Source organism: Daktulosphaira vitifoliae, unplaced genomic scaffold (genome assembly GCF_025091365.1).
Source record: "Daktulosphaira vitifoliae isolate Bord-2020 unplaced genomic scaffold, ASM2509136v1 Scaffold_1, whole genome shotgun sequence".
Classification (NCBI taxonomy): domain Eukaryota; kingdom Metazoa; phylum Arthropoda; class Insecta; order Hemiptera; family Phylloxeridae; genus Daktulosphaira; species Daktulosphaira vitifoliae.
In genome coordinates this window covers 66,185,586-66,202,804 of record NW_026099572.1, presented here as the reverse complement: position 1 = coordinate 66,202,804, position 17,219 = coordinate 66,185,586, and the positions used below count along the sequence as shown (strand labels likewise).

General features: G+C 28.1%; 1 protein-coding gene across 1 annotated transcript in view; it reads left to right on the top strand.

Moving 5' to 3' along the window:
• LOC126896428 (acetylcholine receptor subunit beta-like 1) overlaps window positions 1–17,219 on the top strand; it is a 35,021-nt gene that overhangs the window by 15,083 nt on the left and 2,719 nt on the right. The window contains exons 2-8 of the mRNA XM_050669208.1: window positions 8,022–8,161; window positions 8,578–8,622; window positions 9,109–9,218; window positions 9,992–10,082; window positions 12,355–12,525; window positions 15,322–15,673; window positions 16,610–17,004. Of these exons, the coding sequence (XP_050525165.1) occupies window positions 8,022–8,161; window positions 8,578–8,622; window positions 9,109–9,218; window positions 9,992–10,082; window positions 12,355–12,525; window positions 15,322–15,673; window positions 16,610–17,004 (1,304 nt within the window). The remainder of the gene's footprint in view (window positions 1–8,021; window positions 8,162–8,577; window positions 8,623–9,108; window positions 9,219–9,991; window positions 10,083–12,354; window positions 12,526–15,321; window positions 15,674–16,609; window positions 17,005–17,219) is intronic.

Here is a 17,219-nt window from a genome sequence, read left to right as displayed (position 1 = left end):
AAAAAAAAAAAAAAACACATCATAGTAAAACCAATACCTTCTCAGCTTCGCATTGAAGCTAAAACCGATTTTCCAAAATTTTGTGGATACTTCATTTTATTTTAATAAGTCAGTATAAATTCCTTAAAATATTCTCTAAACTTCGTTATAAATTCACTAACTTTTGATTTTTATGCTAGCTACAGTTAAACTTATAATATATAATACAAATAAATTAATTATGCATTTATTATTTATACAATCGGAAATAAATGATATAATTACATATTAATTTTTTTGCAATAGTTTTTTAATGATATAAAAGTAAACTAAAAATTTAATCAATCGAATTAATTACTTGAGTAAATAATGGCTGAACAATAGAGTTGTAAACTATTACAGTACCATTGTTTTTAAGAGGTATGAAGCACCAAATTAAAAATATACTTTTTAATAAATAATATAGTGGCATTAGGTATATAAAATTACTGAATGAGTATTCAATGATCAAAATCATTATAAATATCATCCAGTATTTTAACCAAGTAATACAATTTTGAGTTGTGTCTTCTAATTTTTGATTGTGCTTATCTAAAATTTCAATGGTAAAGTACGTTGGATATGCAAATCCAATTATATTACTCAGCACGGTAGCAAACAAATTTATAAAAAGGCCAAATATTAACAAAATTACAACAGCAATCAACAGCTGAAATTTTGGGATTCCCGTTTGTAGTTCTGCCCATCTAAATACTTCAAACCACGGTTTTGACTGATCCTGTAGTACGTTTTTAACCTTTCCTTTTATATCTTCAATTTTATCCGATGAATTCATATTGTAATTTTTAGGTTATATAGAATTTAATAATGATACAAGAATTTATTTTAAATTGACGTCTTATTATATAGAAAATTTCAGTAAATAAACTATTTTAGTTGCTATAAATACATGTTCGCAAGAAACACTTTGTTAAAATTTTTATTTATAAAAAAAAAACTTGAAATTATTATATTTTTTTAATAGTCATATATAAATTTAAATTGATTTCCAATTCTTCAGTATATGTATTAATTTATATTTTTAAATAGGATTTTAATTTATTATATCCCGAGGTACAGAAAATTTTATCTTTTATTTCATAAAATTATTAACATTATTTATTCATAACATTAAAGTAAATTCTTTTAAAAATTTTCTGTCAATATATTTATAAATACTTATAAATTTTCAATATTAATTTCCAAAATATACATATAGAGGGTAAAATAATTAAAATTATTACTTAAAAGTAATCACCCGTATGGGTTACCTTAATTGGTAACGGGTAACTACAATCCTACGGTCCTCAATCATTGATGTAGGGAAAACTGCGTTTCCACCACTTAGTAAAATAACATTACATTACAACAGTTATTTTCTTGATCTTTTGTGGTTTGGAAAATCTGGTACTTCAGGTTGGGGTTTCAACAATGGACTATTAACCAGTCTTTGTAAAAATCGACTTGTTGTGAATGTTTTAAACAAGCCTCGAGACAATCTTTTTAGAACACGAAATGAAAAAAGGAAAAAGGATAGCAATGAATTAAGAATCATGGTACATGGAATATAAGAACCATATTAAAGCCGGGTGCAATAAAAACAGACAAATAAAAAAATACAAACGTCTAATTGTAGCATTACAAAAACCAAGGTGGCCTAGCAATATCAGTCTAAAATCTGAGAACTACACCGTTTTTCTTAGTGGATCACAAAATGGTAGACATAAATATGAAGTTGGGTTCGTGGTCAGTGACGAAATAATACCATATGTAAATGACATTACACCAATAAGCGATAGTCTAAGCAATTCTAAATTGGAAGGCCATTTCTGGGATATTGTGAAAATAAACTGTTATGCCCCAATTGAGGAAGTAAACAGGGGCATATAATGTGAATTCTACGAAAAATTACATAAAAATAATAATGAGGGATTTCAATGCCCAAATCGGATGAGAGCCTTTATATAGAACTATTATAAAACTGGTAAGCTTACACTTAATATCAATACATTATTAGTAAATAAATAAAAAATAATAAGTGGTTCAATTCAGAATACCATAAAGAAATTAGGAAGCGCAATTAATACAAAATCAATATATTACAAAATGCTACATATGAGAACATACATTCCTATTAAAATGCAAGATCTCAAGCTAGTAAGATATTAAGATAGGTAAAAGATTAGAATTTTAAATAAATTTAAAATATATAATTTAAAATATACAAAAGAAACCCTAGATTATTTTTGAAAAATCCAAGTTTGTAAAAAAAGGTTATAAATCAAGATCGTCAATAATGATGGATAACTAGGTAAACCTTATAGTAGACACTAAGAAAACTGTACTACACTTCATGGAATATTTTAAGACAATTTTAAATAATAAATAGAATAACAACAACGAAAAAATAATCTACCGTACAGCGAAACCAGAAATTACTGAATCTTCATTAGATGAACTTAGAACTATAATAAATACTCTAAAAAATTATAAAACATCCTGAGAATGCAACATAGATTTTGAGTTAAAAAAACTGGCGAGCAATTAAATAACAACTTAAATACATAAGGTTTTTTATTATTTAAAGATAAAAGAAAAACTAACAACGGACTGCAATATGGCAGTTATCTGTCCGATCTTTAAGAAGGGAGATCTGGTAAAAGACAAAAACTACAGAGGAGTCTTTCTTTTGGGTACAAGCTAAAAGATAGGTCTCTAACAATTCTCGACAGACTAGAAAAATATGCAACTGATATTATTGGAGAATACCAAAACGAATTTTTTAGAAGAAAATCATCTACAAACCGTTTATTTACTATTCGATAAATTATAGAAAGATACTATTAATATAATAAGGGACTTAACATGAATTTTGTTGTTTTTAAGCAGGCTTTTCTGAGCATAAATAAAGATTAATTTGCTGAATTTCTAGGTATTCCACATAAATTTATAAGAATGATTAAAATATGCAATTACAGCACACTCTGCAAAGTCCGATGGCAGAGTAACTCCCCCCTCAGTTTAAAGTAAAAGCGGGTTATGGTCGATAACCGAAGAAGATGAGGAAAAGTTCTTTATCTTTGAGAAAAAGGTGCCGAGGAAAATATACGGACCTGTAAGAAACAAATTAATTGAAGACTACAAAAGGAGACAAATACTAACTTGGAATTTTTACAAACAAAGTATTAAATGATTCCTGAAAGTTAAACGCCTAGAATGGTTGTATCGCTACAAATGATTTGAAAGCAGCATAATTCAAAAGGTACTGATTAATAAACCAACAGCCAAACACCTCATAGGAAGACCTCGACAAATTGGTTAGATAGAATAACTACAGATATAAATACAGATATAAAAATGATAGATGGAACAGCAAACATCAAGACTGTTACCGATTAATAGAAGCTGTAAAAAGCTTAAATGACCCCCCCAAAAAAAATTTAAATAATCATTTTTGAAAAAAATTAACATTGAGTTTTAGATTTTAGATAGTCTAATGTATAATCAATATTTAAAATAAAATAAAAGTTCATCTTTTCTTTGAATGATCATGTTTACTCTTTTAACAACAAGTTGATGGCAATGTAATAATTTTACCGAAATTGTATTTTTAAAGTAATACAAACTGTAATACTACTGGTAATTGTTATAATATTTTTAAATGTTTTTTTTTATATTATATATAATATAATTTATAATATTTAGTATTTAGTTTTATATATTTTATCCTATAAAATATTTCTGAAATAATAACATTTTAAATAAAATTATTTTTCGAATGAAATTTTAACATGCAAATCACCCGTTTTTCCATTTGTAAATGCGCACTTAATTGCCTCGTACCGTGTTTGCGAGTGGTCCTCTAATTGCATTAAAGTAGTTATTTGTACCAATTAAGTTGTTATTATGTGCTCTTAACATTATAAATTTAACATTAATGTGGTTAAAATAAGTATGATTAAATAATGTCTATTGGGATTGGAATAAGTGTTTTAAAATACTACGAGCTGGACTCCTGCGACAGTCGTGCCAGAGCGTCTCTACTCGAGCGCGTGCGGGACTGTTGAAATCAATACCAAGTTCACCACGTCGTCCTTAGCGTGTCCCCATGGTGCTCATATTCTCTTCTCTTCTTATTTTGTGTAATATTACTGGCTTAAAAAAAAAAAAATAATAATAATTATCTTAAGACTATAATATAGTATATTATAACGTGTTATTGGGTATCACTATGGAGATGATACATAAGGACACACATAAAATTTAATGCAAAAGTATTACGTACAAAAATTTATTAAATAAAAAATATATTAATGTGGCTCTTAAAATTAAAGTATTTTTTAAAGTAGCATTATTCTGTTTTTTTGTATGCATTAAGATTTTTAGAGAAATAAATAATTATAACGGAGCGATTCTTTTTACTAACGTAATATTAAAAGATTGAAGCTATTTAAAGTTTTATTACTTTTTAAGTTTTTTATTGTAACTAAAATAAGAGCAATATTTGAATTAGAACGATAATTGAAAAGGTACTTAAATTAAATTGACAATAATAAATTCGTCCTGAGGAATATTAACTACTTTATTTCGTACGTATATACGGGGCTTTTTTTCAACTTAAAATGTGTAAGGGTTCACAAGGTCTAGTCATTTCTCAAAAAATGTTAAAAATAATATTACTGTTACAAGGCTAAACTCAACAATACTGCATGGAAAATGTGAAATTCTATTTTAATCCACCATTACCATAAAAATTTCTGGCTACATGCTTGACATCGGCTGACTATTTATTTTTGTAGGATATATGTAATATTTTCGATGAAAATTATGAAATATTTTTTAAATAGGGTGGGTAATTCCTTATGCACTTTATTGGGATCGGTCATGTTTATAGTAGTTCTCATAGAAAACTACAATTTGAATATAAGGTATAAGAACATTTTTCTATCAAACAAATGAAACAATTTTATGTTTAATTTTATTATTGTTAATTTTAACATAAGAATTTGATAAAAATGTACAGAAAAATGAAGGATATTATATAATATATATATTATATGTATAAAGCATACAAATAACTTTTAACCATATTATTATTAAAAAAATATTCTTATCGTTTAAGCAAATTGAACAAAATTGAAAAATTATACTCAACTCTTTTTTGCACTTAGCCACCAATAAGTAAATTTTTCTTATTGACTTCTATTTCTTCAATGTTATATGAACTCATAATGAATATTAATTAAAAAAACAAAATGGTGCGTCATTTTATATTATATGATACAAACTTTTGACTAGCCTATCATTTTACAAAGTCACTCGCTTCCTTCACGATTTATCTCCTATAATTAAACCATTAATCTAATTATGTATAAAAGAAATATTTTCAATGAATGTCTTTTAGATTTTTCTTTTTTTTTTACAATTTTAACATATATAAAATGTATTTTTAACATTTTTCTAGTTTATAGGTTTCTAACATATTGTTTTAACCGTTAAAAAAATAACACTTTACATTCAAGTTATTGCATATATAAAATCATAAAAACGTTTAACATAGTTTAAATACACATGAGTCCTCTGTATTTATAGTTTGATATTAACTTTTAATAAATAAAACTTTTAATACGTTTGATATTTTACTTTTAACACAGTGATATCTGTTTATATTTAATATAAAAGGGCACAAAAACTGTCAATTCGACTCATTACTTCTTGACTTCATGATCTTTCAACATGTGCAAGAAGTGGCTTTACAAGTATTATAATTTCATAAAAAAATCGAAGTATATTTATTTTCAACCTTGTTCCCAACATCATTAAGGTAAACTAATATTTCACAGAAAATTTACATTAATAAATGATCACACAGTATTTTGATTTCCTACATTTTACATCTTCTCATAAAACCCTCGTACTCATATCCCGACAGAAAATTATATTATGTCATTTTATTCAATAAATACATAGTAATTCAATCATTCTCATGCTCATACAAGACTAATGTCGTAACACAGTAAAAAAAATTAAGGTAAATGAGTGAAAGTGTAAGTGTGTGTACGAAGATGAATATGAGGAGGTGGTGCCTGCTGTGTAGGTATTCACGTGCGTGTTGTCGTACAGCAGTCACCGTGCTCGGCTGACACTCCGGGTTAGCTGTGGGTGTCGAAAGGCTGTTGTTATGGGAAGGGAGAATAAGAGTAACACCTAGGTATGAGGTGCAGACGAAGTGCAAGACACAAATACTAGGCGTACCAGGTGAGGAAAGATAACAGAGTACGAGGTGCAGACGAAGTGCAAGACACAAGTACTCTGAAATGTCGAGGAAAAGAGTATATAGGTTAGAAAAGGAATAAACAAAGACTTTACTTTAAACAGTAAGCCGGACAGCGACAACCGAGTACTGAGACTGATGAATGACACAAGGCACTGGAGTCGACTGACCACGATGGTCAGGTCTATTGGGTTTTTATAATAATTACACCTATTGCCGATTTGGCAATAAATATTATTTGTTAATTCACCAGTCTCAGGCAGCGGATGTGCTGTCTGTATTTTATTAAAATAATTCTCACGATTATGAAAACGTGACACCATCACAATAATCAGTAACAAATTTTATTATATCATTTTAATCATAATAGTTATAGAAACTTAACTATATATTACATTTTGAGTTACTATATTATTGAGGTAAAAATAATTTCTTATCGAATAAAATTTTATTTTTATAACTAAAACTTGGATTTTTATTATGTCTCATAGATTACATTTAAATGTCCCGGTATGATTTCGCCTAGCATAACTTAACAGCCCTGATTTGCAATGAAAATTTAAAATGGGCAAATGCTTAATTTAGATCCCCTCCCCAATGATGAAATGAAAACAAATGAAATTGGCCATTTTTTTCTTATTAATTTCTTTTTACGTGATCAAACTGGATTTTAATAAAATATAAACAATTTTTTTTATTTTGTTTTGTTAATCAAATTATAAATGTTATTATCGTCATTATTTAAACAAAAACTTAATATAAAATATTAATGACATTAGAAACTAGCAGATAAAAGATAAGCCTGGAAAATACCTCACACTATAAACATTAAGAATAATCAAGATTGTTGGTAGCGGGCATCTTAAATATACATTATCTCGGCGTTATGAAAAAGACATTAGGGTTGAACGCATCCGTTCCTCAAAAATCCACTGGAGTAGATAATATAACACCATATCGTACTACTGAATATTATATGTAAATAAACTATGATACACAAATATGTTACATGGTATGATATTACGTCTCTTCGTTGATCATTGAGTGCGAAATGACATTAAAAATATATACTATTTACTTAATATAAAATTTTTTTTTTATGTTATGAGAAAAAAAAAGTCATCCACTTATGTATGGAAACTCGGAACCCTGGGCCCTTTTTAAAATCCATGCTGAATAAACCTTTAATTTTTTTTTTGAATTTTGTAACCATAAAAAAACGATTTTTATATTACTCTTTAAAATATTAATACATTAGTTTTTTAGGAATAGTATTGATTATAGTAAATGATATATGATGGAAACACCTATAATATGCGAGCATAAATGTTTAAACTTTTAATGTGTAATTTATCATAATAAATTCTAGATTTTTTTATTTAACCATTAATTATCACAGTTTGTTTACTTGAATTCACTGACACAATATACGGTTTGAAAATGCATATTAAATGTTTGCCTTTTATAAAATAGTTGGCTCTTCACTTCTTCTAAGGATATTTTAATCCTTTAGCTATATCCTGTTTTTGGTAACGGTAATTAATCCACTTCATCCTCTACTTGTTATTTATGTCACCAAAAATTGTTTCCTGTTATTCAGCTTATTACTACTATTACTCCCATTACTTGAAGGGATTATATCAAGTTTTCAAATATAATCTTAATAATATGCCAGACGCAATTAAAAAAGTTTGACCACGCATTATTTAAATTTAATATTATTTTTTAGGTTGCTGGTGTTCAGAAGACGAAGAGCGTTTAGTTAGAGATCTCTTCAGAGGCTACAACAAATTAATTAGGCCAGTTCAAAACATAACTGACAAAGTAAATGTACAGTTTGGCTTAGCATTCGTACAGCTCATCAATGTGGTAAGTAAATATTTTGACAACTAATAAATAAATGTTCCATTGATTTAATAACAATAATATCATATTGAGATCAATTACAAATCAAATACTTTTAGTTTTTTAATTAATTATAAAAATAATATAATTAAGAAAATATCCTATATTATTAATATATGTATAAAATTCAAACAGGGCAGCTAATATAACGATTGCTTCCCAAGCTCTTTAAAAATGTTTTTTCTTGACACAAATTAATAATTTTAATACATTAATATACTTATATTATCAGTCAACCGTCTGAAACAGCCCTAAAATTTCCTAGCACAAGGTTCCTATTTTCCATATATACATTTCTTTCCTTTTTAAAAATGAATTGTAGTCATAATTTATTATTATTATAAATAAATTACGCTTAATTTTAATGTTAATTGTTTTAGAACGAGAAGAGTCAAATTATGAAATCCAACGTTTGGTTAAGATTGGTAAGTATATTTTTATTTAGTTATAAATAAATTTGGTATTAGGGTGGCATATCTGCAATTGAGTAACTCAATAAAAATCATATTTATAAATATAATTTATTCTATAAATAGAATATCCAAAAGGAAGAAGGGAACGGTGGAATTATTATTTTTATTATAATTAATAATAATAATTAATTAACAAAAGTCAGAATAATTAAATTTAAAAATTTTACTTTCTTTTTTTTTCTTTATCTATAAATCTATACTTAAATTTTGATAAGCCATTGCCATAGAGGTAACGAAACATACAAGTTATAATTTCTTATGACTTCTTTGTGAAAATTCCTATATGAAATATTGTATGTCAATTTCATATTAGATTTAATTTCTACAATATTTATTTATTCGAATATTATACTTATAAATCATAAAACTAATGATCAAGATAGAATTAAGGAAATTAGTATTAAAGCTCTTTTGTGATTTAGCTGTTTTTTATTTTAGACATGGGTAGACTATCAATTACAGTGGGATGAAGCAGACTATGGCGGTATACAAGTACTTAGATTACCACCCGATAAAGTATGGAAGCCTGATATTGTGTTATTCAACAAGTAAGAATTACTTGGAATAGTTAACAAATATATAAGTTCACTTATAGGTACAAAAATTATACTCAAATTGTTTATAAAAATGTGTCTGAAATAATTTATTATTAAATAAAAAAACTAAACACTGAAAATTTATTTTAATAAAACCTTTCTATTTTTATATAGTATATCATTTTTTCTCATATATTTCGAATTATTTTATACAAGTAATTTTTACATTGCAATTTTATTATTTTGTCTTGATTTTATTAACTATAATTATTTTGAAACATTTTACTCATATACTACTTGTATAGTAGTTTATATTGACATTTTTAATGTTTTTGAGATATTTAATCTGTGTCTAATAACTATCATCAGACATGTAACCAAACATTTTTTTGATGGGCGAGTTTAAATAAAAATTTTACCCTAATTATACATAAAGCTCAATCATATACATGTGAGATTTAATGAATCCAGTCAGTATACTTTGTAAGTTACCGTAAGAACTTATGGCACGTTTAAGTTTTCATACATAGGTTTTGAAGGATATCACATCCTTCCAAACGTTCATTAAAATCATTAATGGTTGAAATTTTTAAGAATAAATCGTGGAATTTGTTACTTATTATGGCTGGCAAATTTATTGCCAACAGTTAGCAAAATTCATTTCATACTTCTCTAAAAATTATCTTTAGTATTATCTCTGGGTAATATCATTTTTGTTTAAGAGAAAAAATAGTTGAGTTATAATTGAATTAAATTTGTTTCATTATAACATTTTATTTTTCTAGTGCTGATGGTAACTATGAGGTTCGTTATAAATCAAATGTATTAATTCACCCTGATGGACAAATGCTATGGGTGCCTCCAGCCATTTACCAGGTAAATTTATTTTTAAATTAAAATTCAGATCTTAAAACTTTAGTTAAAGTTAAAGACTGAAATTAAATCAAAAGATAGATTTTAAATCAGACAAGCTAACCATTAAAATTAAAGAGTTTTTTTAATATAGTAAAATAGTATAAAATTGTATTAAGGTTAAAATTACTTGCAACTTATGGTGAATATTACTTCGACATATAATATTACTTAAATTGATTTAATATTAAATGATTTAAATGCCAGAAAAAAAATTTTTTCACTCCAAACTTTCTTTATACCCATGCGAATATTATATAAAGAAAAATATCTCTAGAAAATAATCTATTAATAAAAATATTATTCCTGAAAAATAGATATATCTTTATCTTTATGGGTGCATGACTATAAGGACCATTTTTGGATTTATGATAATATATTTAAATTTTACAGTTTATTAACTTAATTTATCATTTTTGTTTACGTCAAAATATCACAATCTTATCTAGTTGATGACATTACCCTAAAAAATTGAAAAAATTTCCCTCGACCCTTAAAAAATTACAATTTTTAAAATTGATTAATTTTAACATTTTTTAGCTTCGATGCGAAGCTGAAAAGGTATTAATTTTACAATGATGTGTTTTTTTTTTTTGTGTCTGTTACCACTTTTACTGAACTCTCACCGAACGAATTTCTTTCAACGATACGTCAAAAGATAACAAATCGTATCTAGTCGAAGACATTACCCTTAAAAATTGAAAAAATTTCCCTCGTTCCCCGTAAATGGGGGATACCTCCAAAAAAATTACAAATTTAAAAATCGCTATTTTCGAAATTTTTTCAATTTTTTTTACTTAAAATTGGCATAACTTTTTCAAAAATGAACAAATCAATATAATTTTTTTTTATAGATGCTTGATGTCTTTACCTATTATTTAGTATATTATTTTCATAAATTTAACCCTTTATCTGCCCACAAGGGAGGATTTAAAATGACAACTTTTTTACAAAAAATTTACTTTTACACTTCACTTTTGAAAGTGTTCCGGAAAGTCTAACACTTTTATATATATCTTAAATTAAAGATAATGTAATGTACTTTATTATGGGAAAAAAAAATGTCAGACTTTATTTTGTCTTCAAGGTGAAAATGGCTACCGAATGCTATTTTTGTGTGAAAATTCTGGATTTTATTTTTTACATTTCTAACTGTATAATGCTATAACTTATTGTAAAGTGTATGGATCAACACAATTTTTTTATGAGAAATAATATTTTTGAATAATCTCTCTTTCATTCGACATACTTTATCTTAATCAGGATATTAATAAGGAACTAGCAGATCATGTAGCTTTTGGAATAATCCACCAATTTTTTAAATTTAAATACTATCTAAAGATTTGCATGGAAGCGTTTTTGTTTTATAGTGATTTTAATCACTGTCAGATATCATCATACTTGATCCAACTATGCCACCTCACCACTGTGCTGAGTTTCTTTTCTTTTTAAACTCCCATAATTTTTTAAAAAATTAACAAATCAAAATAATTTTTTATATATAGAAACCTTAGGTATTGCTCTAATTATAATATCATTTATTTGAAATTTTGACCCTTTACCTATTTTTAGGGAGAATTCAAAATAGCAATTTTTCTACAAAAGTCAACTTTTTCGACTTTACTTTCGAAAATATTTTGTAAATACTGCGTTTTTTAAGCTGAGAAGTTATTAATTTTGTGAAGTTTTATGTTTTTTTATGTTAATCCATAAAAATTCTTAGCTTTCATAAATTTTAACCGATTTTAATGATTAATATGTCAAAAGAACCTGATTTTAATATAGTTGAACCTTACATCCAAAAATACAATGGAAAATATAAGTAAAAAAACCTACTTACGTATGTATAAAAAAAAAAATTAATTTCGTTTTTTTTTAATATTCCAAGGCATTTGTGTTCTTTAAACCTAAGATAAATTAAAGCATTTGAAGTGTACTATAATATTGAAAAAAAATTTTCCCGAGAAATGTTTTACTATATAAAATTGGTCTTCAAACATAAAAAATAACTTAATCTCAATTAAGCAAACAATTTAGCAAATATTTAATATTTGAGTAAAATTTTAAATTATACAAATTATGAATTTTAACAGATTTGTATCGAAATGTTTTTTTATGATATTAATATTAATCACTATTAGATTTTATTTATACGTCCTAATTTTGCCGAGTCCCCTTTGTGTCGTGACTCCACTGTGATGAGTACTATTATTTAAGAGTTATAATTATTTTACAGAGCTCATGCACTATAGACGTTACATACTTTCCATTTGATCAACAGACTTGTATAATGAAATTTGGTTCTTGGACATTTAATGGTGATCAAGTATCATTAGAGCTTTATAACGATAAACATTTTGTAGATCTATCTGATTATTGGAAATCCGGAACATGGGATATTATAGAGGTAATTATAAAATAAAAAATTTCATAAAAGTATTTACTGATTATTTTGGTGAAATACTTAAAATATTATTTAAATTTAATTAATTTTATTTAGATAATTTTTTTGTTGTCATGGGCGAGTAATGTATATTCAATTCTTTTTTTATTCAAATATAATTTTAATAGATTTATTCAGATGTAATCTTGATAGTCTCCGAGGATAGGAGATAAAAATATTTCTACGGCCCCTCTGCAAGTTGTAAGAGCCAACTAATGAGATTGCGTTAGATCGAGAGCCGATCTAAAATTTTGTCAAAAAGTATGAGGAGTCCTGAAAAAAACTTAGGTGGATTGTCCCATTTCAGATATACGCAGGGACAACTGGTGAGAAAAATAAAGTAGATAGAAACGGAGAAAGCCTGGGATAAAATGTTTGATACCAGCTGGACAATTTGTGCGGTAGCTGATTCAGTGAGTCATGTGTACAGGTCTACCTAACGCTTATAATGTTAACGGAGTAGGGATTTTAGGCTGGAACCGTATATAAGGAAGAAAGATAGATACAAAGTAAGAATAGGTACGTGGAATGTTGGAACATTAATTGGTAAAAGAACAGATTACTATAGAAATACTAGGAGAGGTGCCGTGGTGCATGTTGTTTGCTCACGATATAGTGTTAATAGAAGAAAATAGGGAGGAAATTAATCAAAGGCTAGAGGTGTGGAGATCAGTTCTTGAAGAAAAGGGTATAAGAATAAGTAGAAGTAAGACAGAGTATATAGAGTACGAGTTTGACAAAGGAAAACACGAGGTAGGTGAAATGAGGAGATCAGTGACAATAGGCGAGTATGTGATTGGAGAGGTGGAAAGTTTTAAGTATATAGGATCAGTTATGCAAAAAAGTGGTGGTATTAACGAAGATGTAAGACCCAAGGTAAAGTGCGTGTGGGTGAAGTGGAAAAAAGCGTCTGGTGTGTTATGCGATAAGAGAATTTCAATGAGCTTATGAGTCATAGAATGAAAATTTGGGAAAAGGTAATAGATAAGAGAAAAAGAAATAATACATCGGTAACTAAAAACCAGTTTGGATTTATGTCTGGTAAGTCAACAATGGGGCCATTTTTTTGTGTGAGGCAACAAGTAGAAAAGTTTAGGGAAAAGAAGAAAAAGCTATTTATAGTATTTATAGATTTGTAAAAAGTGTGTGATAGAGCACCAAGAGAATTTTTAAAGTGGATATTAATGAGAAAAGGAGTTCCGAAAAGGTACATTAATATAATAAATGATGGCAATTGTACCAGGGTAAAAAACGTAGGAGGGGTATCAGAAAGTTTTCGGGTAAGAGTAGGAGTGCACCAAGGTTCTGATTTAAGCCCTTACTTATTCTCTATAGTGATGGATGAAATTACTAGAAAAATACAAGGAGAGATGCCGTGGTGCATGTTGTTTGCTGACGAAATAGTGTTAATAGAAGAAAATAGGGAAGAAATTAATTAAAGGCTAGAGGTGTAGAGATCAGCTCTTGAATAAGTAAGACAGATTACGAATTTGACAAAGGAGAACACGAGGTAGGTGTAATGAGGTCAGTTACAATAGGCGAGAACGTGATTGGAGAGGTGGAGAGTTTTAAGTATTTAGGGTCAGTTATGCAAAAGAGTGGTGGTATTGACGAGGATGTAAGACACAGAATTAAGTGCGGGTGGTTGAAGTGGAAAGAAGTATCTAGCGTCTTATGCGATAAATGAATTTCAATGAGTCTAAAAGATAAATTCTACAAGACTGTAGTGAGGCCAGCTATAATGTATGGTTCAGAGTGTTGGGCGGTTGATAAGAAAGTAGAGCAGAGAATGAGTGTAGCAGATATGAGAATGCTTAGATAGATGAGTGGAGTAACTAGAAAAGATAGAATAAGGAACGAGCATATAAGAGGGAGTACAGGTGAAGCATAAATCGTGGATAAGATGAGAGAAAATAGACTTAGATGGTTTGGTCATGTTATGAGGAGAGACGAATCCGAAGCTATAAGAACAGTTATAGAAATGAATGTTGAAGAAAGAAGAGGCAGAGGAAGACCAAAAAAGAGACGGAGGGATGCTATTAAATGCAATATGAGGACAGCTGACGTGAGCGTAGATGATGTAGGAGATCGTGTCAAGTGGAAGTTTAGGATAAGGGTGGCTGACCCCAAGTAGTTGGGATTCAGGCGAGGAAGAAGAAGAAGATAAAGCTATGAAAAATTGCAATTTAAGAGAATTTTAATGAGGCTGAAAGGTAAGTTCTATAAGACTGTAGTGAGACCAGTTATAATGTATGGTTCAGAGTTTGGCGGTTAATAAGAAACTAGAGTAGAGAATCAGTGTAGCAAAGATGAGAATGCTTAAATGGATGAGTGGAGTGACTAGAGAAAATAGGATAAGTAACGAACCTATAAAAGGAAATATAGGTGTAGCGTCAGTCATGGATAAGATAAAAGAAAATAGACTTAGATGGTTTGGTAATTTTATGAGAGAAGTGGAATTGTAAGCTATAAGAACAATTATGTAAATTAATGTTGAAGAAGATGAAGTAGAGAGAAAACAAAAAAAGAGATGGAGGGATGTTATTGAATGCGATATAAGGACAGCTGATATGAACGATGATGTGGCGAATTGTGTCAAGTAGAAATTTAAGATAAGGATGGCCAACCCCAAGTAGTTGGGATTAAGATGAGGAAAAAGAAGATTTAGATGTGTATTCTATCGAGTTTTTAAGTACTTGTTTATTTTCTAAAATCATCATTCATTCAACTAGTCAATAACATAGAATTTGATGTTTCTAGGTACCTGCGTATCTTAATGTATACGAAGAGAAGCCGACTCAAACTGATATAACGTTTTACATTGTAATCAGGAGAAAAACTCTATTCTACACAGTAAATTTAATACTGCCTACGGTCCTCATATCGTTCCTGTGTGTGTTGGTATTTTATTTGCCAGCTGAAGCAGGAGAAAAAGTTACGCTGGGCATCAGCATATTACTGTCACTTGTCGTCTTCCTACTGCTTGTCTCTAAAATACTGCCACCTACCTCAATTGTGTTACCGCTCATAGCCAAATATCTGCTCTTTACATTTATAATGAATACTGTCAGTATATTGGTTACTGTTATCATAATTAATTGGAATTTTAGAGGTATGAATATAGTTTATTTTTTTATTTTTATTGTTACTTACTAAATGATTTTAAGTAATCTTAAACTGAATCAGTTCTCAATTATATTTTAATATAAAAAAAAAACTGCGTTTTTATAGATTTGCGTTGTATTAAGATATGCTCTTATTTTCTGACATAATTATAAAAGTAAGCTGTTTAATTTGTTGATTCCGTATCAGCCTATTTCCCGTTGGTTTTAAATTGTAAATTATTCCAACATTTCTTCTTCCTTAATGCAAGTGAAACATACACTTCTCCCACAGAATAAAATGTCTATACTATAGCTGTCAAATCAATTCAATAATTGTACCGTTTAACATATACGTCGAACATTTAAGTTTACGGATTAACTACATTATTAGGGCTGAAAAAATTGTACACTAAGTCATATTTATAATTCAAGAAAAAATGCACTTTTTAAAAATGTAAACACCTTATACATATCAAAGCTTTTAAAGTGTGTAATAAAAACAAGAAACGAATCAGTCAATTATAAATTATCTCCAGTTAAAGCAAAAAATTGTCAATTATTTTTATTTTACTACAACCGTTTCCTTACTTACTGAATACTCTATATATAATAACATGTATACATATATATATAATATATTAATTTCGAGTGAAAAGAGACTTGAGACAACTTCATTAACTTTTCTAGAAAGAGTTTTAAAATATTCAAAAATGTTAGCATTTAATAGAAAAAATTATTTCTTGTTATATTTACAAGTAAGGCGCGGAGTTATAAACATTTTCTAATTTCGTTAAGTTTTTACGAACATACCATCAGCCAGTACAAATTTTATTTAATTGACTTTATAAATTATAAAAATAAATTTTTAAATTGTATTACTAGCAGTCTTCAATGATTAATATATTAATACATAAAAATACAGCACTCGATATTTTTTTCCTTAGGTCCTCGAACTCATAGAATGCCACCTTGGATACGATCTGTGTTTCTTTACTATCTACCTGCGTGTATGTTAATGAAGCGACCTAAAAAAACACGGCTAAGGTGGATGATGGAAATGCCTGGCATGAGTGGACCGCCACATCCACACCACACATCTCCCTCAGATTTACCCGCACCTGTACCTCCATGTTCCGCGACTCCGTCCAAACATAATATGGAGGTGATGGAGCTGGCTGATTTGCATCATCCCAATTGCAAGATCAACCGGAAAGCAAGTGCAGAACGGCGGGAGAGTGAAAGCTCAGATACATTATTATTGTCTCCAGAAGCGTCTAAAGCTAGTGAAGCGGTAGAATTCATTGCAGAACATTTAAGAAATGAAGATCAGTACATACAGGTAATGCAATTTAACTATGATCGTGATTGAAGGGCGGACTCGGCCTGATAATCTGGGGAAAATAAAATACATTTTTTTAACTTGATCATGTATGTAAAAATTTGCTATTTATTATTTATATCCGGTTTTGAGATTTTTACATAGTTTTCAGCATGTAATGCACATAAAAAATTATTCTATTTTTAAAAGTTTCTTAGTCTTCCTTTTTTTAAATG